At 42.9% G+C, this 25,154-nt stretch overlaps 1 protein-coding gene across 4 annotated transcripts in view; it reads right to left on the reverse strand.

Annotated features, from left to right (window-relative positions):
• Positions 1 to 25,154, reverse strand: part of BICRAL (BICRA like chromatin remodeling complex associated protein) — a 744,270-nt gene that overhangs the window by 410,295 nt on the left and 308,821 nt on the right. For all 4 annotated transcript variants that reach the window (XM_086927816.1, XM_086927818.1, XM_086927815.1 and 1 more), the window contains one exon: positions 17,125 to 18,792. In XM_086927816.1, the coding sequence (XP_086783942.1) occupies positions 17,125 to 18,792 (1,668 nt within the window). The remainder of the gene's footprint in view (positions 1 to 17,124; positions 18,793 to 25,154) is intronic.

Raw genomic sequence — 25,154 nt, forward strand, 5'->3', positions numbered from 1 at the left:
GCTGCAATAAGTGTAGGTGTTCTGCGGACATAGGACGGTCTCTTGGAGGTATGTTGGGTGGTGTGGAGGTTAATTTTAGTCAATAGCCATGCTGGATAATTTGCCTCACCCACCTGTCTGTAGTTATGTTTTCCCAGACTGGCAGGAGCTGCTGTAATCTTCCCCCGACCGGTGTTACATGGTCTGGGGGTAGTGACAAGAAGTCACTGTTTGGTATTGGTAGAGGATCGGGTGGTGTTTTTCCCTCGTCCTCTACCCTTGTTGTTATTGCCACAGTATCCACCTCTACTGTTTATGTTGTAGGTGTTTTGCGTGTTCCCTATGTTGTATGAGGTTTGCTGTGTTGAGCCTCCTCTTGCAGCTCCTCTGTTGCCGGAGCAACGAAAGGAGCCGCCTCTGTATTGTTGTGACTGCAAGGCTCCCATAGACTTGGCTGTCTCGGTATCCTTCTTCATCTTGTCTAATATTGTGTCCACATCAGGACCAAATAAATAATCAGGGTTTACAGGTTGATTGAGTAAAGTGCTCTGAACCTCATTCTTAAACCCAGAGATGCGGAGCCACGCATGTCTTCTGAGCATGACACTGGCATTAATAGCCCTGGCTGCTGTGTCTTCCACAGCTAGCGTACATTTGAAAATGTAGACCTCTGAGGCGGAAGCCGGAGGTGGTGTGACTCGTTTTTAAAAACTGTTTATTTTGTGTTTGATTCATCTTTTAAAACTTTGCATCCTACCCAGAGCTCCTCTCTGTGTTTACCGCTTAGCAGGCACCACACAAACAGCGGATCTAGCGCTGTTCCCTGCGAAAGATCTCACGGCCGCCATCGCTGCTAGCGCGAGGCCACGCCCACCCGTTAGGCCACGCCCACCCCCCCTCTCCCTAAATGTGCTTCCCACGCAAGAGCAGCGGACGAGCGCAGCGGGAGCGCCGTTTGCGCGCCGAAGGCGCGCCTAAGGCAAGCCCGTCTGCGCCCGTCCGCGCCTGGCCCGTGCCTAGGGCCAGCCCCCCTGCCTCCCCGTCTGTCTCTGATCGCACGTCCTGGACCAGATCCCAGCTTCTCCTTCTAAAGCCCACTACTTGCCCTTCCACCACACGCTGTAGCCCCGATCACCTGGAGGATGCCTCTTTCAACTGCCCTCAATGTAATTTTACGCTCCCGCCTTGGAGCCTTCGTCCCGCTCCCTGCCTCAGCCTGCCAAAACGTCTGTCCCATCCCCTGAAGCTAAAAGCAGGTCTGATTAACTGCCGGTCATTGCCCCGCCACGCCAACGAGATATGGACGTCAATTATCTCCGACGCCTGGATATCCTGTTCCTCACCGAGTCTTGGCTCACAGATACCTCCTCTCCCGATATCCATCTTGCTACCCCTCCGGGTTACCTCATAAAGGGCATCAATCGGGAAGGGGGCAAATCAGGAGGTGGTCTTGCCATTATCCTAAAATCCCACCTCAACTTGTCTATTACCAAATTAACGAACATCGGGATGATTGAAGCTTTGCACTTCACTATCTCGGATACCGCGGCAGTAGTTTTGGCTGGCACACTAGTCTACAACCCTCCTACTGCCTCAACTCCTTCTTTAACTGCACTCACCCACCTGTTGGCGGATCTCTCCCTCAAACACCAACATTTTTTGGTGCTAGATTTCAACCTCCACGTGGACAACTCTCTCTGCTCAAAAGCTAACAACCTGCTAGAAACTATGCAGAGCCTGAACTTACGCCAGTTAGTTAAGGGCCCTACACACACTGCTGGGCATACCCTGGATCTTATCTTTGCTAATTTCTCTAACATCACAGTCTTCCCTTCCCTCCCGCTCACCTGGTCTGATCATCATCTTGTCCCTTTCAACCTAGAGCTAAGTTTGAGACCCGCCCCCACTATCCTCAGGAAAGAGCTAGGGAGAAAATGGCACAAAGTCACCTGTGCTACCTTAGACCCCCTATTCAACTTTCAACCAGACCCTCTATCCAGTGACATTGATGGAAACGTTTCTAGACTCAACTCTGCATTGCTCCTTGCCATCGACTCCATCGCCCCCGTCAAACTCATCTCCTCTGCTAGGACCGGCCCCTCTGCCCCTTGTTTCTCTACAACCCTCCGTGAGGAAAAAAGCCGATGCAAACTACTTGAACGCAAGTGGCGGCAGAACTACGACCCTGAATCCAAAGCTATTTACAAATCCGCTCTGAAAAAATTTCTTAAACAAAAAAAAGCCGCCATGAGAGACTACTTTTCATTACAAATCTCCAACGCAAAAAAGTACTCAAAAACCCTTTTTAACATTGTTAAAGAATTTGTAAAGCCCCCCCAGCCAGAGCCACGCAGAACCCCTCCAGCCAGGCACTATGCGATGGACTCTCTGACTATTTCCTCGAAAAAATTGAAAAAATTTGTACCTCATTCCCTGAGGTCCCCCCCCCCCCCGTTCCCCCATGTGATCGCCCCGGAATCCGCCTCCTTGCAGTCTTTTAAAAAATTGTCTCTTGAGTCCGCACTCAGGCTATTCACCCAATGCAGATCTGGTTCCCCTTCCGACCCAATTCCTGCCAAGACCATGGGTGACCTAGCCCCCTCACTGGCCAACTCCTTTCTTTCCATCTGGAATGCTTCCCTCCATCATGGCATCTTCCCAACTACGTGGAAGGAAGCCCTGCTAGTCCCCATCCTGAAAAAACCGGACGCCGATCCGACAAAATTTTCCAATTATCGCCCAATCTCCCTCCTCCCCTAACCCGCAAAAATTTTGGAAAAAGCCGTGCAGCTGCAACTAACAGAGTATCTGGAAGATAACTCCCTGCTGCACGACTCCCAATCCGGATTTAGAGCAGGTTTCAGCACTGAGACTGCTCTTCTGGAAGTGGCTGAGACTATCCGTGAGTGTGTGGATAGGGGCGAGGAGGCCATGCTGGTCCTCCTTGACCTATCCGCCGCTTTTGATACGGTCTCTCACAAAATCCTACTAAACCGTCTAAAGCAGGTCGGAATCGGTGGCTCCGCTCTCGCCTGGATCGAATCTTTCCTCACTGGCAGAACTCAGAAGGTGATGCTTAGGCCTTTCAAATCTGAGGGTAAACCCCTGCTGTGTGGTGTTCCACAGGGCTCTGCCCTGAGCCCTCTGTTTTTTAACGTTTATCTCGCACCTTTGGCCCCAGTGGTGGAGTCCTGTGGAGTCAGAGTGGTCTCTTACGCTGATGACACTCAGCTGATATTTTCCTTTAGAGACCACTCAGACTCCACCTTTACCAACTTCCGCCAATGTCTGAACAACATCTGTGACTGGATGACCAACAATCACCTTAGACTGAATGCGGACAAGACAGAAGTCCTGTTTTTTAACCAAAAAACACCTATCTCCCCCAGCCTGTGGTGGCCCACAGCACTAGACCCTGCGCCCACCCCTGTCCAATCAGCACGTAACCTGGGCTTCCAGTTCGATAACTCACTCTCTTGCAAAGTACAAGTCAACAAGGTCACCTCTGCCTGCTTCGCGAAGCTGCGCATGATTAAGAAGATCCTTCCTTATCTTCCCTTGGACGCCCGCCGAACAATCACTCAGGCCCTCATCACTTCTCACCTAGACTACGCCAACAGCTTATATGCCGGTGCTCCTCAATATCTGATCGATCGGCTTCAGATCGTTCAGAATGCGGCAGCCAGACTGATCGGAAATATCCCCTACCGTCAGTCGGTTGCCGCCTACCGCAAAGAGCTCCACTGGCTTCCCATTGCAAGCCGCATTCAATTAAAGATCTTAACCCTCGCCTTTCGAGCCATCAACGGCCTCGGACCTGGCTACCTGAAAAAGCGAGTGGCAATTTCTCAATCTGTCAGATCACTGAGATCTAACAACCTACGCCTCTCGATTACACCTCGCTTTCGTCGTTCCAGAATGGGCGGTAGAGGGTTCAGCGTTATCAGTGCCAAACTATGGAACTGTCTCCCTCTCGACCTCAGGTTCAGCCCGTCTGAATCCATCTTCTGTGCTAAATTAAAAACCTGGCTGTTCTACAGACTATGATTCCTGTCTTGTATGAAGCTAGTCCCACCCCTCCCTCCCTGAGATTCTGTTTCTAGCGCCGGGACACCCCTCCGGGGGTAGCTGTGCGCTGTATAAGCTACTTAAATACATAAATAAATAAATTTGATGGAGGCATTAGATATTAGCTTTCCCTCTTGTATTAGGAACTCTGCCTGCTCCTTATAAAGGTCAGGTAGATGCTGGAGAATTTGCTCTAGTGTGTCACAGTGTGCCCTGTAATACCTGGCTAACAGGGCTTGGTGTTTGAAATTCTCCATATGTTAGCTGCTTGAGCAGCTACCCTTTTGCCTGAAGCCTCCAGAATTTTAGACTCCATGTCTGGAGGTGGAGCCTCGCCAGTAGTCTGCGAATTAGCACGTTTACGTGCATTGGATACTGCCAAAGAGTCTAAAGGCAGCTGTCCCTTAATGTATGTAGGGTCCACTGGTGCTGGCCTATATTTCCTCTCTATTCTGGGGTTAATGACCCGTGCCCTGGTTGTTTCCTTAAATATGTCCCCTGCGTGTTTAAGCACCCCTTTGAACATTGGCAATGTTTTGACTGATCTTTCAGAAGTGTTGAAAGTGTCAAAGAGGAAGTCTTCCTCAATGGGGTCTGCATGCATCTCCACGTGGTGATTGTATGCTGCTCTTTCTATCAATGCATTGAAAGCAGCTGTGTCCTCTGTAGGCGAAGTCTTAAAAGGGTATGCAGTATTGTCTGGAATGGGCTAAGAGTCACCAGGATCTACAGGGTCAGACCATGGTTGATTCTGGCTGTCCTGGTTATTGTCCACCGTATAATTGTACTGTTCATTATCCTCATAGTCCACATCCTCATCTGTGCGTGTGGGAGAATATGTATAAGTCTCTTGCACATGTGGTCTGATAGGCTCAAAGAGAATTGTAGATGTAGAAGTGTCTCTTTTCTTTTTGAGTGGTATCTTATAGGTCTCAGCATAGTGTCTGGTCTGATTTTCCTCCTATATAGGATAACTCTGCCAGTATCGGGGTCAACATACAGTTTTGACTGTTCATCTGTTGAGGGCTCTTGCTCTTCAGGTGCTTTAGCTCTTTTCCCCGTTATCGCCTTTTTTGTCTGTGTCAGTTCGAATTCTGTTGTTGGTTCGACCGCTCTTTGCTTCACGTGTGTTGGAAGTCCGAATTTTATCGGTCCGAGGGACTTCTGTGTTTCAACAGTCTTTTTAGTCTGTATGAACTTCTTCGGAGCCGTAATTGTTATCGATCCGACTGTTCTTGCCTGTTCGATAGCCACTTTTTGGCCTTGAGTCGTCGTCTTCGGAGCTTGCTGCTTCAGAACGATGTTTTACTGCTTCGGCTCGACGGACCCCTTCGGTTCAATCCTTGCCTTCGGCTCGAGTGTCTTTGAGTGCACTGGCCTTGGTTTGTCGACTTTCTGTTTTGGTTCAACAACTGTCTTCTGTTCGAGTCCCTTGTTTGTGTTGTTTGGTGTCGACATCGATCTCGTTGGTTCGACGGCCTTTACCTTAGGTGTGGAAATGGGTGTACTGGCTCTCGGCTCGACAACCTTTATATGCGACCCAGCCAGGTCGATGACCATTTTCTTTTTGGTCGGCTCCCATGGATCCACACCTCTCGGTCCGAAGACTGTAAAGTCTATCAGTTTCGGTTTCTGTTTTGGTTCCATCACTTTCGGTTTCGATTTTACCAAGCTATGGTAATGTTGCACCGATGGCTCTTGTCTTATATTCCTAGCCGGGCTGAATTGTGGGGCTATAGAATCGATGTCATGATCTTGGCTAAGGCCTTCCGGTGATGCCTTGACCTGAGCCTCTGGAAGCGTATCAGTAAATGTACTGGGCTCCGTACTCACGGTTGGCCCAGTGTCCTCGCCGGAGTCGTCCTCGACGGCTCCGATGCCTGGATCGTCGTCCCCTACCTCGACGATGTCTTCTTCTTCGTCGACGTAGTAGTTGGAGTCATGTTCTGACCACTGCTCCGACTGCTGATCGGAGTTTTCAGCTTCGACAACCTCTTCGTCGTCTTCAAAGATATTCTCCGGGTCAGGAGCTGGCTTCTGCATCGTCTGCCTCGCTGCTCGTCGAATCCAAAGTGTTTTTTTCGATCGAAATTGTGCACAAGCTAAGCAGTCAACTTCATTGTGTTCTGGAGATAAACACTTGTTACACACTGGGTGTTTATCTATGTGTGGATATTGCGAGTTACAGTTGGGGCATCTTTTGAATGGACTTCGTTCCATTGACGATTGGTCCCTTGGTGTCGAAAAGGCCACGCGGCCCGATTCGACGTCCTGAGTAGAAAACAACAGGAATAAAGTTGTCGGCACCGATTGAATAACAATACCGATGACCCCGAAGGCCTTTTGGCCTTTTTGAAAGTTTTTAATCGATTCCGAACTTCGAGGTACGAAATTACATCCGAACCTAATGGCGGAAAAAAACCAATCTGAGGATGGAGAGGATGCCCATGCGCACTGTAGTCCAGGGGAGGAGCCACCTATCTTGTGATACTTCGAAGACTCTTCCAGGACAACAATGTGCAATCATCTGGACCTAACACTAGGCGGCGATCTATGCACAGATATGAATTCAGCAGCCCACATGCCTCGAACATTTCTTTTCTCAATTGAATTCAACAGTCATGTCTATGTTTGGAATCGTATACCTCAGGGGTACACAGAGAGCCCCTCAATCTTTAATCAGAGTTTGAAAAAATGTCTGGAGTTGTTAGTGCTACCTGGACAGTCTGTCTTGGTTCAGTGCATAGAGGACCTCTTGGTGGCCTCAAAATCCCGAAAAGCCTGTGTTGTTGATACCATTGCTTTATTGAATCATTTGGGTGAAGGTGGACATAAAGTGTCCAAAGAGAAATTGCAATTCTGTGCTACCTCCGTGAAATATCTGGGACATCAGATAGAGAGAGGTGTCAGGAGAGTAACCACAGAGGGAATCAGAATAATTAAAAACATGGAATTGCCAAAAACACAGAAGGAGGTCAGAATATTTCTGGGAGTCGTATGCTACTGCAGGCAATGGATTGTCGGATTTGCAGTCCTTGCAAAGCCTCTGATACAAATGACAAAGAAAAGAGCCAAAGACCCAGTAGAATGGGATGACGAAAGCATGACTGCTTTTGTAAATTTGAGAAATTGCCTATGCACAGCTCCAGCATTAGGAATGCCTGACTATTCAAATGATTTTGCACTTTTTTGTGATACACAAGACAATTGTGCACTTTCAGTTTTCACTCAGATTCATGGATTGGTGCGACAACCAGTGGCATACTTTTTGTCCACTTTAGACCCGGTGGCCGCCGCATTACCTGGTTGTCTGAAAGCGGTAGCTGCAACTTGTATGAGTCTTGAGCAGAGTGTATCCATCATCATGGGACATCCTGTAACTGTATATGTTCCACATGCAGTTGTGATCTTGCAAACACGGACTAAGACTCAGTATCTCACACCTAGTCGGCTGACTAAGTACGAGAGAATTCTTGTAGGTGCAGGAAATGTAACCATTGCTCGGTTCAACATTTTGAACCCAGCAACATTACTGCCAAATTCATTCAGTGCAGAACTTAAAGAGGAAATTGAACATGACTGCATTGATTTAACTGAATACAGTACCAAGCCAAGGCCCGATATAAGAGAGGAGCCTTTGATTGAGTCAGACTATGAGCTGTTTGTTGAGGGCTCATGCATGAGATATGAGGAAGGAGGTTTAAGCGCTGCTTACGCAGTGTGCACCTTGGGAGGCACAGTGGAAGCATCCTATAAGCATCCAATTTACCTGGAGTCAAGTCTGCACAAATTGCCGAATTGGTTGCCCAGATAAAGACCTGTAAATTTCGGAAAAATTGGAAAGTAACCATATTCACTGACAGCCAGTATGGTTACGGAGTGGTGCATGACTATGGCCAATTATGGATGCAAAGGGAGTTCCTGACTTCTTCAGGCACCCCTATCAGAAATGGTCAATACGTAAAAGATTTGCTGGAAGCAATCCAATTGCCAAAAGAAGTGGCTGTGGTCAAGTGTGCTGCTCACAAATCTGGCAATGACAAAGTGACAGCTGGTAATCGATATGCTGACCAGTTAGCCCAACATTGTGCAAAATACAAGATGGCTGTAAACAAAAAGGTTGAGATGGGCGGAAACAGCTGCCAACTTATGCTACTGGATGGTGTGGATAGATGGGAAGAAGTGAGAGACTTGCAGAATGCAGCAGAGCCAAAAGAAAAGGAGGAGTGTAGGAAGTTAGGGTGTAAGAGAAGGGCTGAAGATGGTGTCATTGTTTACCTCGACGAAACAGTAGTGTTACCCAACTGTCTGCTTGCTCCACTGGCTAGGTTGAGTCATGGAGATTCACATTTAGGAAGAGATGCTAGGATACGTCTGTTTAGGCGAACGTGGTTTAATACGAAATTCAGGAACATAGCAGAGGCACTCTGCCAGAGGTGTCTGATTTGCCAACAAATGAACCCAGGGAAGAGAACAGTGGTATTGCCAGGAAAAATTGGAAAAGGATAAGGTCCCTTTTATTCGATTGCAGATTGATTTCATTCAGTTGCCCCCTTGTCGAGGACTAAAATATGTACTTGTCATTGTCTGCCTGTTTTCAAAATGGGTGGAAGCTTATCTCGCACGTAAGAACGACAGCATCACTGTGGCTAAGCTTTAACTTAGAGAGCTTATCCCACGGTTCGGATTTCCGGTGACAATTGAATCTGACAGAGGGAAACATTTCAATCGCGAAATTATGAGTCTAATTTGTGCAGCATTCCAAATTAAGCAAAAACTACACTGTTCATATCGCCCACAAGCATCTGGAGTGTTAGAACAGTTGAATGGCACTATAAAGTCAAGATTGGGAAAGATGTATGAGTCAACTCGATTGGAGTGGCCAGATACTCTGCCACTTGTTCTGATGGGACTTGGAAGTATTCCAGACCGGAAGACAGGCTTAAGTCCCCATGAAATACTAATGGGAAGAGCAATGCAAGCATAGGTGCCAGGACACAGACTGCTAAACATATCTGATGATTTGGTACTGGAATACTGCAAAGAACTGGCTGATCAAGTGCGTTCTATCTCTCGCCAGGTTGGGGAAGACGAGGTCGACAGACCAGCAACTCCAGCTCATGATTTGAACCCAGGGAGATTGGGTTGTCCTTATTAACAAACTCGTAAATCCTGCCTCACACCCAGGTGGAGTAAACCACGACAAGTGATCCTGATCCCCACCGCAAGTGTGCAGGAGTTCCACACTGGATCCATGTCAGTCATACAAAGAAGGTGACGGAAACTGATGAAACTGAGGCTGAAGGTTGCGCAGCTGAAGGGTCTCAAGAAATTGATCCTGAAAAAGCTGAAGAAGAACAACCGAGCACCAGTCAAGATGATTGGATCCCAATAATCGACATACCAGCAGAATATGTTCATACCAGAAGCCAACCTTATATCGACAGACAGAGCGATAGCGAGGATGAGACAGGAATAGAGCAAGATACGCAGGTCATTAAAATTCATGTCAAAGGTGACTCTGAGGAGGACCAAATAGGGAGAGATCAAGTAATCGATACACCACCCAAAACTTCTGAATCTGAAAAGGGACAGATAGATATTAGGGCGAAAACTCATGCAGAAGAAGATCAAGAGTTCGAAGAGCTTGAGCAGGATCAGGTAGGAATAGACAATTGTGTTCAGGACGAAGAGAGTGAAATAGATAAAGGACAAATCCAATAGATTCCTGAACAAGGCCAGATTAGTAACCAGGCAGAAGAAGCTGAAATAAGACCTGGAACTAGTCAGATAGAGAGGAAAGAAGAAGAAGATACTCAGATCAATGTGCCACAACTGAGCGAGAATAAAAGAGCATTCGAAGAGGGCCAGAGCACAGTACCAGTTAAACGATTCAGAAAAGGAGACAAGTGGCCTAGATATGTCAAGAGACTGAGGCTGCGTTTAAAGAAGATTAACGAAGAGCCTGAACAAGTGGATGAGGTAACAAGCCGAACTGATCCACCTGTGATACAGCATAAAAGAAGAAGTCCACGACTAAAAATACTTAATAACAAATACAAGGGCCCGAGTGGACCTACATAGTTCTGGAAGATTTTGAAAACCTAGAGATAAGTGACGAGACTGATGAAGAATTGACTGCTGAGCAAGATACCGAAGAAATAAGACCCACCTGAGTATTGCTCAGGACAGAGACTGTGTAAAAGTTTCAAAGAGGGGTTGAGACTCCTTTAGACCCAATGGCAGATTCAACTGTTAACAGAAGACCGAAAAGAAATTGTGTAAGAACATGCTGCAAAGTATGTTTATGTAGTGTAGCATTAGTACTTATACTTTGGATAGAACTAACCATAGCTATTCCATACATGATGAGTAAAGATACTAATTTGTACCCTACTAAGCCATTGACAATGGACACAGAAGAGCTTAGAACGAATGTTACACCACAAAGAGCAGACACACAAGAGAAAGCACTTAGCCTAAGACAAACTAGACTGGATTTAGATGCACCTGATGAGGAAGGACTACATTATAATATAATCAAAAACAGAACTCATTTAAATGTTTTTGCAAACCTTTTAGTGCACTATGTAGAAGCAATGGAGATAGAAGACTGTTATGTCTGTATGAAGCTGCCCACTTCGGTAGCTGAGGGTGTGACATACCATCACTTGCCACTAACATATGGCATTGCCTGTAGTATTTTAGCTAGTTTATTCTATAAGAAAGGACCTTTACAGTATTATTATACTAACTCAGATGTGATATTTTCTGAACTTCCTGTACGTGGTAACCTAAATCCTGTACATACTAAGAGTGATGTAACACGCTATATGGGTGAATACTTTCTAACTATAGGTACAATAGATATAGGTGAGGCACACAGAAATAACTGAACTTGTCTATTACATGAAAAAGAAAAAATATTTCTAAATATGGTAGAGAAGAGAAGAGAAAGTTTCCAAAGAAAAGCGAATGACAAAAAGCAGAAAACCCCTAAATGGGCTGAAAATATAAGGAGCACCTCAAATGGTGGAGCTAACTCTGCTATGTTGCTGGATTTCGAAAAGAAGGGAAAACTTTGTCTACACCGAGAAATTACTAGTTATTATAATAACATCAGAACCTGTGTTTCCCGGAATTTATTATATATGTGGGAACAAGGCTTACTTCAAATTACCAGATCACTGGTATGGAAGATGTTATTTTGGTATTGTCTTTCCAAAGATATACCATGTGGGTAAAAATACTGGAAGCAATGAAGAAACTAATGGATTAGTACTTAATAAAAGAGAAAGTGTTGGAGAAATAATAGGTGATATATTTAGTGCATTGATACCTACAGTGGGAGTGGCTCTGAATACACACAGAATCTGCAAATTGTCAACAGTAGTAGATCGGTTATCAACTGACACTGCTGGAGTTTTCCTGATGGTCAATACCGAATTGGTTGCGATCGGATCTATGGTTTTACAAAATCGACTTGCTCTTGACACCCTATTGGCAAAAGAGGGCGGAGTCTGTAGAATGTTGAAAGCTCAACATTGTTGCACTTACATTCCAGACAAAAGTGTTGAAATTAAGAAGTATGTGAAAAACATCACTAATTTGGAAAACGAGCTAAAACCACTGGAGGTTGATAGTGCCTGGAAGAGACTGACTGATGGTCTCTCCTCTGTATGTAGTTGGTTTTCATATCTAGGTAAAAGTCTTGTGAGTAAAATACTGATGTCAATGGCGGGAATAGGTTTAATAGTTGTAGGGATAGTAATTTGCTTCAAATGTCGAAAACACAAGAAGAAATATTCTGTGAACCAGTGAGGGGTAAAAAGAAACATTGAAGAACTAGAATTGGAAGAGTTGAATAGTCAGATCTACAAAAAGATGAAAAATTCTCATCCTATCAAGAGTAATGAGAAAAAGCAGAATAGAAAGTTTGAAGAGATTGAAATGGGTGAAATGTGAAAAGTTGGCATCTGTGATGATATAAAATATCATCAAAGAGGGGATTGATGGAGCAAGCATTCGCACGTAAAGTGACTTGCTCGTACTCATGAACCTCGAATAACCCTAACTCTGTAATCAACATGTTTGTCTTACTAATTTGTCCCTTATTCTTTCCCCATTTGGGTGTCCGAGTGAAGCTTGCTTATGTGTTTTCTAATCCTAATATGCTTGCATATAAAATGGCTGCTGCTACGCGGGAATTTCTACTGCGCATGCGTCTGTCATACCCACGTGACATGACGTACTCGCAGTTCTGGAGGGAAAGCTTTTGCATCTGCGCACTAGTGCTAAAATGGCTGTTTTATGTTCTCACATGCGAGAAGCTTGCATTGCTGCTTTCGCTAAGCTGTTCATTCTGCTTAATCCTAATGCTGTAGTTTATATTGAAGTAATGGGTATAGTATAGAGATTCATGGTATACAGTGTAATCATTTATTACTGTGTTCTAAATTGTTTCCTTTTACTTTTCATGTATCGTACTCTTTGGGCCTGGGAGGTGCTTACTACTCCATTTTGGAAGTCCCTTCTACGCATGACAGAAAAGGAGGGAACATGAACTTCGCAGCATTGGAACCCAGCCAGATGGCAGCAACAGCCAAGATGCGCCTGGGAACCCGTAATGTGACCCAGCTAGAAGAAGCTGAACTGTACTGAAAATTGTTACAATTGTATTCGATGTTATATTCACCATTGTTAACCAAAGGCATATGTCATGAGAACCTGGAATTTAAGAGGCGTGTACGGAATCTGAATAAAGAGCCTGAGAAAGTTCAGAAAATAGGTGGTGTGATGACCTGTCCTCCTCCTTTGTCCAATCAAAATTGGGGATCCTTACATTTGCAACATTGGGGGGTGGTACGCTGACCTGAAAAACAGTATAATTAGCGTAGGTTTAGCTAGAGAAATTGTCTGACTTGTCTGATTAGCTGACCTGTCACTGACCCAATGCACTCAATAGGTGACTGAAAGCAGAGAGCTGCGGAGCACTCTGTTGGGAGATGCGAGAACCCAATCGGGGTTTGTGAGAAAGGAAAGTGCTGGCGAAGCACTTTGCGGAAAAAATTTATAACCCAGTCTGGGTTTTGGCAGATTCCTTTCAGAGAGGGAGTAGCGCAGGCATTGCAACCAAAGCTACGGGTGTTGGTCTTAACCTTTGATGAACTGGTCCTGATCCACATCCTGGAGTTATCCTGTCCTGATTGTCCAAGAGCTGCACCTGCTCGCCTACTGGCACTGAAGTCCTTGGGGTTCCTCCTGTCCTTTCTAACTGACCCGCAGCCAGGGTTGGTCTTCACTCTACCCTAGGTAAATATAAGTCTGTGTGGATGTTTGTAGATAAATTTGCATTCCCTTTTTCCCATCCTGAATTTTGCAAAGCTTGATTGCATATGTTCCTTTTCTTTCCCGTCCCTTGATAAATGAGATAGCCATGTATTACTGACTATTAGCATGTTCCAATTTTCAACCCACATTTAGTCAATGCTAAAATTGTTTCTATATAGTATATGTTCCTTTGTTTTACCCTCCCTTTAGGAAATAAGTTGAATCTATAGAATGTTCCAACTCTTACCTTCCCTATAGTTTAATTGTGCTGAAATCGAATTCTCGAATTACATAGTTGCATTTCTCCTTTTTCAAACTGTTAGTGTATAGCGTAAATCTTTGGGTTTAGTATGTTCCCTTTCTTTACCCTCCTTTAATCAAGACAGGAAAGATTGGTTTTCTAAAATTAGCATGTTCCTTGTTTTCCCTTGCCATTTTACTTTAAGTCTCTAAATGCTTAGCATACTCTATCTTATTTATAGCTATACACTGTTTCTGATTTTAGTAATTGATAGTCTTATCACCTTCAACTTCTTGCTCATGACATATGATGATGATGATGATTAGATAAAGAGTTTGAACCTACCATGACTCTGTGGTTATTATAATTGCAAATGTTATAATATTTGAGTGCCTACTTTTGACTCAACACCCTGATCCATTGTGTGAAGGTATCTAGTGTCAAAGATTTGTAGGATACTGGTATAGGAATCAGTAATAGAAATCATAATATACTGGTAGTTGAGCTTGAGTTACCCAAACAAAGGTTATATGATTTTGGAAATTAAGGGCCCAGGTGAGTATCTGTATAAATTCTAGTTGGGAGACCTGCGCGCTCTATCAGGTGTCCTAGTCGATTGAGTTGTTGTCGACGTTGTAGATGGTGCTGATGCTGTCGGCGGTATGAGTGACATCCTTGGATGATCTTCTCACAGTCTCCATGGATGATAGAGTTTCTGCTGACATAGAAGGCTTTTCTTGACAACAGAAGATGAGTTGTCATAGGTTTTCCCCCAGAAATGTGTTCTTCACTTCTGGAGTGTTTTCTTGGAGGAACTTCAGGATCTTTATGGGAGGTGGCTGCAGGTACTTTGAACAATACGTTAAGCTCTGGAAACCATACATGTCTCAATTTTTGCGATGCCTTCGTAGAAGTGCTTGGTGGAGCGCGTTTTACGGAATCATCCCTAGACGAATGGGTATCCCCTCGGAAGGAGGGTATTTATTTTTCTTCTCCAAAACATACAGGGCCAACTTTCACTCCCTGTCTTTCAGAGTCTTAAAAAGAAAAGTCTTACAAATATCACAACACAAAGCGGTGTGAGTAGTAAACAGGCAATACATGCATTGTTCACATGTGTATCACTGGTATAGATTTTTGTCTGTCCACAAGTAAAAGAGGCTTCAAAGGAAATCTTGTTCTCTCTGCTAGCCATAATAGCCAGTGGTGATAGATGAAAGGCCCAGAAAGAGGAATTTGCCTAAAAACAACTTACAGTACTCTGAAAGCTGATGGCAAGGTTGTTTCAGTTCCAGGGTGGCCCAGAAAAGTAATAGAATAATGTGACTGAGACTGCAAACTCCAACATACACAACGTGCAGAAGACATCTGAGCTGTGGTGGCCTCGGGGAAGGAGTAGGCCAATGACCATTTTACCTCGGTTTACTATAATTTAAGATTACTGGGGATTCACAGCCTGACGAAGGGGAATGATTCAACCATGTGAATATATGGAAGAACCAATGCTGGAGAACTGATTGTGTAATAGAAACTGTAAGTCGGGATGTGACTGTGCGTAAACGTGTAAGAAAGTGTGTGTGAAAAAATGAGTATGTTTGGGTGTATTTGAGTGTGTTTTTTTGTGAATGTGTGTGTATTGGGACGAGCATTTTTGTCAGGATGTGTTTTATGCAAATGTGCTGCTGACTGGGGCACACTGAAGGTAATTCTTGACTTATGGGGAGGGTGCCTAAGGCATACGGGTGAGGAGGGGTGTTACCTAACGCATAACAGGAGATCATATTTGACACATGGGAGCAATCATGCTATGTGGAAGCTTTAAAGACAAACTTCTGACACTAGCAACATTTATGTAATTTTTGTCATAAGAGCTGAACTAATGGCATAGGGCAGAGGCACCCATGACAAAAGTCTGGCCCTGGCTTTCTGGAGTTAATTCCTAACATATGCATTGAACCCATGGTAAATTTAAAAACGAAAATAGGAATAGCTCCTGAGCACAATCTGAAAAGACTAGAATATTTCATGACTGCCCTTTTTGAGGGTATGGCTTTTTGGCACATTTGTGGGGAAAATGTGAGTTAAAATGCACAAACTGACACAATTATTTCCATATTATTCTTGGAGGGAGAACCCCCACTAACCCTAATAGAAGAGGTTAGGCTTCCACACTTGCTGGAATGTGCAGCAAGGATTACACCTCACCACTTTCAATGATCACCACTAACACCAGGTATTTGTAAAACACAAACTAATCATCCCTAAGGGTCTCAAGGTACTGGGGGCCATCGGGTAGAATAAGAGAGCTATTGCTTGAAGTCACAGGGTGCTGGACTGAGCTGCCACAAGTGCCGGAGATTGAACCGTGAGCCCCATGCTCCGGAGCGAGCCACCCTGGCCGCTGCGCCACACCACTCACCACTGATGAGCAAGGCAGGGCATTGGCAGGAAGTTGAGGTATGAACAGAGGGGGAAATATATCTCCAAACAGAGCAGGAGCATAGATCTGTCAATTGAGAACACTGCTTACATTACACAAGAGGACATGATCATCCTAAATGCAATTTTTCCGAATTTATATTCAAACTGGGCCATGTGGCCCAGCTCAACCAGTAATTGTGTTAATCCGGCTAAAATAGTGCTGCAAGGTGTTCATACTTTCCATTAAAAGGCAGAATTCGGATAGAAGAGTCAGCGACGCAATGTTGATTGTGGTGAAGTCAAGAAACTGGAGAGTAGATTCTTTGGGAAGCAGTTAGAAACAGAATGTGGCTGGATATAGGGAGTTTGGGTTTCCCCCTAATTTACACTTTGCTACAATAGTCTTGGAAAAGGCTCTGCTTAAAGTTACACAAGACAACATGTCAAAAGACCATTACAGCAGTCCTGGGCTTCCCTATAATGCTGAAGGTGGAGCAAAGAAGGAAGAAGTTTATTTTCCCACATGTTGAGCCCACAAAGACTTTCCTAAACAGTCTAAGCGCTGAATAAGGTTGTATGTCTGCAAAGTGATGTCTGGGAATAAAAGGATTTTCATGTGGAGTGGTACTCTTGGGGCTCCTTGTGCAAAGGGAGCCCGGGGAAACACCAGTTGACAGGACATCAGAGTATGGAGCCAGAGAGATTTCCATGGGGGGTTGCAAATGGAGAGAAGCTCACACAAATTGGGGTATCCATGGTTTTCTACTTTTTTGCCTGCTATGAGTTTTATACCACTGGTCCTGTTCGACTATAGGAGGGCTAATGTGTACATATTCCTATTAAAAACAGGTAAACCATAATTATTTAACACTGAAGAGACAGTAGATGGATTATTACCTTTTACACTGGGTTTTCCATTACAAAGTTTAGCTTTACATTTTAAAATCTTTGTATTTATCTAGAGGAGAATACAATAATAAAAGGTCTACTGTGTAACATAAAATAAAACAAACAATACAACGTGCTTCTTTGATACAGTTGGTACAGTATTATTTTCACATACATACACTAAACGATATTCATACCTGACAACACGAATATGTTTGATGTCTTGCTGGGGAGTCCGGAAAGGATTTGGCAACTTGGGAAGAAGATGCTGGAAGGCGGTGAGAGACACTGACAGAAGCCTGGGTTCTATTTTGGTGTGAAATTTGATCTCCAAACAAGTGTGCTCCAGATGGTACTGTCTGGGCTGAATTCCGCACATCAGCATGTATTTGGGCAGAGCTTACAACAGTGAATTGATTAGGCACCGGAATACCAGAGACTGAAGACTGTCCAGATGACATTTTAGTACAGTTTGAATTACCTTGAAAATCATTACCTTGGGTGGGAGATACATGTAATATTGTAGGAGATGAATGCTGCATTGCCATTTGTCCACCAACAATCTGAGAAGATCCATGGTTTACTATGACTTGACTCCCTGGCCCACTGAATGTCTGACCAGAGACCAGTTGTACAGATGTACTGTGATTACTTAGCATCTGCCCTGCATACGGTTGGTTAGATCGGATCATGCTGGGGGAGTTACGATTCAGCATTGCATGCTCAGCAGATAAATGAGTAGGAACAAGATGAGTTTGTTGTGTTTGCATAAGCTGCCCATTAATGGTCTGGACATGATGAGTTGAGCTTGACGTTAATGGCATGCTTGTAGGAATGAGAAACTGATTTTGATGTGCATGATGTTGTCCCACATGTGAATGAATAACAATACTGCCAGCAGAATTTAGTGACTGAGAAGAAACCATGTTTCTTGGATTTTGCTGGTTACCAAAGTTAACAGGCATCTGTTGGCAGCCTCCTGAACTGTGAGGTACATTTGCTGAAGCAAATGGAATCCCTTGTATGTGATGTTGCTGTATTCCTATGTTCATATTGTAAGCTGCATGCTGATCCATTTGAATAGACTTTGGTTGTATATTAATTGGAATTTTATTAGGAGTAGGTGCAAGACCTCTCTGTATGATAATATTATGCAAGGGTAGGGATGTTTGAAAATTTGCATTGCCAAATGGAACGCTCGTAGCCTGCCCAACGGGACTTGAATTAGAGTTCCCAAACATTGAGTTGCCATTCGGAGTATGTCTGTGAACCAAGACACCACCTGGGGATCCTTGCTGTCCACTGCCTTTCAATATAATTTGAGCTCCATCAATTTTATTGATAGTCATCATGGATGGTTGATTGTTAAAAGAGCTAATTAGTTGAATTTGCCCTGGTCCATTCAACTGATCACAATTAGACAATTGCTGATTAGGAACACTAATTCCCACATGCTGCACAAAGCCTTCTTGCACACCAACTGTATTACTTGCCAATGATGCTCCAGCTGGTAGAGGAGTAATTCCTAGCGGGTGCAATGGTTGACCTGAGTAAGCAGAGTTATCAGTAGACTGAGAATACAATGCTGAGGGAGGCGAAACAAGCTGTGGTTGTGCACATAACTGGCTAGACTCTACATCTGCATCCAAATATGCCTCTTCAGCCAAAGTCTGTTCTGTAATATTTGCCTCCTGTAAGGACTTTTGAAGAATGTCAAAAGGCTGATCCTCATTGATATCGGGTAAAGATGAAGTTTCAAGATCCTCTTCAAGAAACTGAAGACTGGATGACAGCTGTAGTCCATCGCTTGATCCTTCTCCAAGCTCACTGTTAATCCCTTTAACAGATGACTTGGGATCACTGACCTAAAATTAATTGAAAAAAATCTATAAGAATGATTTTTGTTAGCCTAAAATACTGACATCTCTAATATGTATCTGTTTCGATAAAATAAAATTGTCTATGAGATGGCATATTCAAATAAATATGTCTAATCTGGTACAGACTAGTTGAGTTATATTGCCAGCATATGTGCAACATAAGTACTTCTGCCATTTGAATGGCATTAAAACAACTACTACTTTTACTCTTTAGTGGTCTTGTACAATGAAGTCACAGGTTATGATTAAACAATGTTCATCTGTATTATTATTATATATATACACAAAACCTATATACCCTGAGAGTCATACGTAGACACACTGAAATGTAAAAAGCAATACAGATTAAATAGGGATCGCACCCACCCCAGCCAATACTGTTACTTCATTTAATAATTACGTATTGTATGCCATGGCTAGCCACTTGCCAAAGTGAATGTTTCACTTCATATTTGAATATGCATTATATGGCATATGTCCATTGAAAGGACAAAGGAGCCAGATGCTAAAGCTTTTGAAAAATAGTAGTAATAAAATAAGTTTATTTAGACCGTAGTCTATAAAGTCAAAAAATACAACATGCCACAGCAATATTTAAAACAAGCTAATCAACAGCAATTCACACATCTAAGCAAGAATGACATTTAAAACCCTTCCCATACTGTATGCATCAAACATTAAAAAACTCCATATTTAAAAGTGAAACTGCCTCACTATGATAATAAAGTGTATATTGGTGTTATATCAACCTTCTATTTCCTAAAAAAATACAGACAGTCAATTAACAAGGGCACATTAAAATGTTTAAAACTTAAACCATATTTACATTTACTGTCTTCCTCCAGGAAAGCATAACATTTTTCCTCATTTAAAAACTACAGATCAAAAACTACAAGAAATTTCACTAATGGCAAACGTAAATGAGGGTTGGGTAGCAAGGATAAGTACGGTTGCGCACATTTTTTCTGCCACGTTTCCAACATAAGGTTGCAGATTATTTTTTCGATAAATAGTGTGAATCATTGTTACTGTATTTCCTTTCACAGGCTTTCTTCAGATCTCTATTTGAGAGTTGGAGTGGTTTTTTTAAACTTCATAATCGACAATATATGATTTTTGTGCCATATTTCCAATCTTTTTCATGCCTCCCGCCCATATTAGGTCCCGAATCACTATTTCTTTTACACAGACCGTTGATCTTTTTACGTTCTTCCCACACCAAAGTTTACCTCAAAATCTCAATGCTAATTTACGGGCAAGGTAATTCCAGGACGGCATCTCTGCTTGAATTATATAGCCTGGCTCATGGCTCCCTTGGGTAAACCTATATGTTTTTCAAGCATTTACCTTCCAATTTATCCCAATTTGGGTCCAAGCTAAGTCATAGTACTTCTGCCCCGTAATTGTGTGGGTACCATAGCTTTATACGCTGTAAAAACGGGAGTCAAGGAGGGACCTCCAAAATCTTATTTAGATTTCACCAGCCCTCCAGTTATTGAAATGACCAGAGCATTTCCAATTTCACTATGCAGGCAACAGCTTATTTTCAAGTTGGTCATCATTTCCAAATACGTGTATGATATAACTATCTCCATTAGTTTATCTCCTAATACCCACATATATGGCTTAACTTTCTTACGAAATATTACAAGTTTTGTCTTATCCATATTGACTGTAAGGCGGTTTGCTACACGATACTTACTAATTGCTACTAATTTCCTTTGAAGACCTACTTGAGTCAAATCCATAGTAGGCAGGTCATCCACATATAACACACAGATAAACAATATTCCCTCCGTTTGTGGCAAATCTGTAAGATATAAGGAGAATAGCCAGGGTGCCAAAAGACTCCCTTGTCTCCAACCATTACCAAGAGGATTTTTTTCAGAAAGTAATCCACTAAATTCTAGCTCCACCTGCACCCAATTATCCAGATGGAGTTCTTCAAGGATGCATAAAAGGCACTTTGGGATTCCCATCTTCCTAAATTTAAACCACCGAATTTTCCTATTTTGTATGTCGAAGGCTGACAGGAAGCAAACAAAACAATAGTTTAAAATTCCGGTTGTCTCTAATGCCTTCTGCCCTATAACCACCAGGTGAGAACAATGATCAACTGTTAAATGACCATGCTTAAGCCCTCCTTGTTCAATGGGCACCAACTTATTAGAAGCTACCCACTCCTTCATGAACAGTGAAAAAATATTTGAATATAACTTAACCCCAAAATCCAATATCCTTATCAAAAAATTATTGCTGGGGTCCTCTTTCTTTATTATTGATTTTATTACTGGTCCTTTCCCATTCTTGTTACTGCAAAAAACCTTTGAGAAAAAGCAAGCCCACCATTTAGGCTTGGATTTTAAGATAATTGTGGGTAAATTATCTGGCTCAGCCACTTTCTTTAACCTAAGGGAGACAATTATCTTATTTAAGTAGTTCTCATTTAAGAGCTTTCAATAGCCCTCCTGTGTGGGTGGCCATTGCTCTCTGTGTTTCTCCCCTCACGTCTTATAAATATTGCTCAAGTAGGATATCCACACAACCTCTGGAACTGTACAATTAATTGGAGCTATTCCTTTCCTACATCCCTTTTGAACTAGCGTTCAACTTTCTTATATATATTTTGTAAATAAGGTGTTTACCACTGCTTCCCAATTATCTTTATATTAATCAGATGTCTTGGTCCTAACCAAGGCCACATGTTCCCTTTCTACTTTGTAATAAGTTTCTCTTACCTCTGCACCCAATAGAGACTGATTCACGTCCCCCATTTCATTCAGCTCTTTTAAAGCCCTGGCATTGACTATCAAACCAAGGCTGTTAATTTACAGCAACAAAAGATTTTAACTTTTTAGCAGAGGAATTCTGTCATGACCAGAGACAAGGATTATGCTTTTCTTTCTCCAATTTTATTCTCCATCAGCCATAGTCTTTAACAATAAATAATAAATGTCCCAAAAACCCTTGGGAAAACAAAAAATAATATTAACTAATCAAACATATCATAGTTCATTAAAGTCCTTTTTCAATGTTCATGCCCCCGCTCCAGCAGCCGTTAAGATAAGTGCTCCTATATCTCTTCGGAGAATGGGATTTGGTTTAACTTTGATTCCTGCACGCTGGTATTTATTGACAGGCTTGATTGTATTTGTGATTTGCAATGTGACTGCCGGAACACTTGGCCGTTTCTTTCACGGTGTTTACATTGTTTTTGGTGCAATGTGAGATAAACAGCAGTCATCCGACCGCATGAGGATGCTCAAGCTCCATTTCAATGATTTACACTTCGCAAGCATTGTTCAGTACCTTTTAATTGCGCAATAAACAACTCGGGCCAGATGTAGGAAGCCAAATAGGGACCGCAAACGCCGAAATTAGCAGAATTACAGCCTTTGCGATCGCAATTTGGCTTTGAGCAATGTGGTAAGATTAAACCTACTCTCAAAATAAGTAATTGCAAAAATTGCGATTCCTTATTTTGCGATTGCATTTAAGGAATCGCAAATTGTTAATCCTTAAATGCAATGTAAGTAGCACACAAGAAAGTGTACTTTAGCCTTAAGTAATCACTAATTACCACCAACTTCAAGTTGGTGGTAATTAGCGATTTCTTTTGAAAAAGCACTTTTTTTGCTTTTTTTAATGTGCCATGTGGCACACATTCATGCCATTAGGGCGGATGTATGTCGTTACAACGCATACTTTTACTCTGCATACCATTACAACGCGGTATTTACAACGCATACCGCTACAACGCATAGCGCTTTGGGGTGCTGGATAGTGGTAAGTATAATTTACTATTCTAACTCCAGTCCCCGTGGACCCTAGGGAAGGTGTTGGATAGTAAATTAAACTTACCTCTTATCCTAGAGCGCCCCCCAGCGCAATGCGTTGTAACGGTATGCGTTGTAATGCCTGCGTTGTAGTGGTAGTGCGGAGTAAAAATTGCGTTGTAACAGGTGCATACCCATTAGGGCATGAGTGTGCACCACATGTGCACATATGCACATTTAACGGGTGCAACAGGGTATCCTTTTGAAACCCTTGCACCCTTGAAATTGCGCCCGGAATTTGCAAGTGCCTCTTGGTTACTCGCAAATTGCGGGCGCAAATCCTATTCATTCCTATGGGCCTTTTGGCCCATAGGAATAAATGGGATGGTATTCCTTGATTGAGAATCTTAATTTGCGATTCGCAATCAAGAAATATTAAGGAATCTCAAATATTTTTGCAATTCCTACCTACATTCAATTTTGCGAGTCCTTAATAGCGATTCGGTAAAAATCGCTATTAAGGACTCGCAAAATTGAATTTACCTACATCTGGCCCTCAGTTAATTCCTGAAAAAAGCAGAAGTCCGGTGCCGTGCACAGGGAAATTGTACTGTAATACACACCCCCTGAAGTTTGCCCCCCTTGCTGTGTCTGTATTTGCAACAAGCTTGGTGTTTTGTTACCGTGTCCTATGCCGGGGTATGTAAAATTGTACGATGAGGACTTTGACCTGGGGTTGCTGTTATATACGGATATATGGCGCACATTAAGGGGCCAGGGATTACAATGCACATCTCCCAAGAGCGTGAGAGGGATGTTGATGGCATTCAAAAAATTCCTTGGGATGATGATTTCTTTGAGGCTGGTGACACTTCCATTTATAAGGCGGTGGCTACTGTAAGGGCTCCTTTAGAGAAGAAATTGGCCATATTGGAGTTTAAATGCAGAGCGCCTTTGTTCTAAACGGAAACCCTTACAGAATCAGGGGAAACCGGATTCAAACATCCCTAAAAAGGCCTCTGTAAAAAGAAAACACGTAAAAGGGGAGGATTAAGATGCCTTTGCAAAGTTAAAATGCGATTTGCAGACACAGGTGGGGTTTTAAGCAGAGCATTATTTTTGTTTCATGCTTGACCATTTATGAGAGCATAACTGAGAAAATCCGCACAGCGGGTGAAGATCACTAGCTAGTTTCCATTCGCAAGCCGCATAGAGCAGTTTAGTCTCTGACCATACGCAGATGGGTACGTTTGGTTATGCAGGGAGCTGGGATTGATACAAAGTCTTTTGGGGCATATTCTGCTAGAGGGGCTGGGGCCTGTAAAGCATTTTCTTTAGGAGCAAGACTAGAGGATAGCTTAAATGCGGCAGTATGGTCCTCTGGTTCTACTTTTAAGAAGTTTTATTTTAAACTAGTGGTGGATGTTGTGCAGTCATAGTCAATAGGTCCTAAACTAGCACAATCCTCACCTCAGGTCCTGATATAGGATGAAAAGTTTACTAGCTATTATAACGGAAAATTTCAATTCTATAAGGTACATGAAGGCGAGGATTATCCCTCCACGTGATCAGGATATATCAGGCCCCCATTTTTCCATGTACTAAGAGGTTTTCTGTGTAAGTAGTTTTCTTATCATTACCCTTTAAGATTTAAGTCTTACACATATAAAATGTCCTGTGCTTTCAAAGGTGCATAGCTATCACTACAAGAGAAAATTATTGTGACACATTTTAGACAAAACAACAGAAGAATAAACGTATAAGCTTCAGTTTCACCAGTAGCCATTTCAAAATGAGGAAGGTTTCTGCTGCGGGATCACATCCTAGATATATCTTTCTTGATATATCGGTTAGTAACCCTTAAATCTGAAAGGATTTTGAGCTTTTCATCTGATCTTTCTTCTGCAAAAGTAAATATTCTGGGTGATGTCCCCCTTTATGATGAATGTTTAGGATATTGGGGACCACTTAGAGTTCCAAGGAATGGGAGAACTGCCATACATTGGTACCACTGGACCATCAGCTCACAGTGTAACTCACCTCATCACTGGGTTTTCCTTCCCAGGACTACTCTCTAAGGCATGGACACAATTCCTCTTGCATCGTGGAGATTTGCCTTTTTTCTTGCCACCACAAAAGAAAAGGTCAAGCGGGCTCCTTGGACTTGACAGCCCACTCTGCATGCATTAGAAATTGATGGTGAAATGCGCTTTACAGACATCCCCCACCAGGTACCTTGGGATCTTGAAATACAGTGGGTGGATTCCTGCAAGGGGGAAGGAGACCAGAGACTCTGCTAACCTAGTAGGCCACCCACCTATGTTTTAATGACCTCTTTAGTGTAATGCACCTTTGTGGCACAAGGTACACAATACTTGCTGTAACTGAAGGAGATGAAACCAATTGTAAATTTGTAATACTGGAGGCACATATGTTGATATAGCTTGAAACTGAAGAGTGAATCTGGTTGAAACATTAGTTAACCCTCAGGTATATTGGTAATGTTTGTCAAAGGTGTTTAAGTGTAGAAATTAACAGAGGTAATCATTGAGATTTGGGAGGCTCTACAGG

This window comes from Lissotriton vulgaris, chromosome 6 (assembly GCF_964263255.1).
Source record: "Lissotriton vulgaris chromosome 6, aLisVul1.2, whole genome shotgun sequence".
In the NCBI taxonomy this organism is placed as follows: domain Eukaryota; kingdom Metazoa; phylum Chordata; class Amphibia; order Caudata; family Salamandridae; genus Lissotriton; species Lissotriton vulgaris.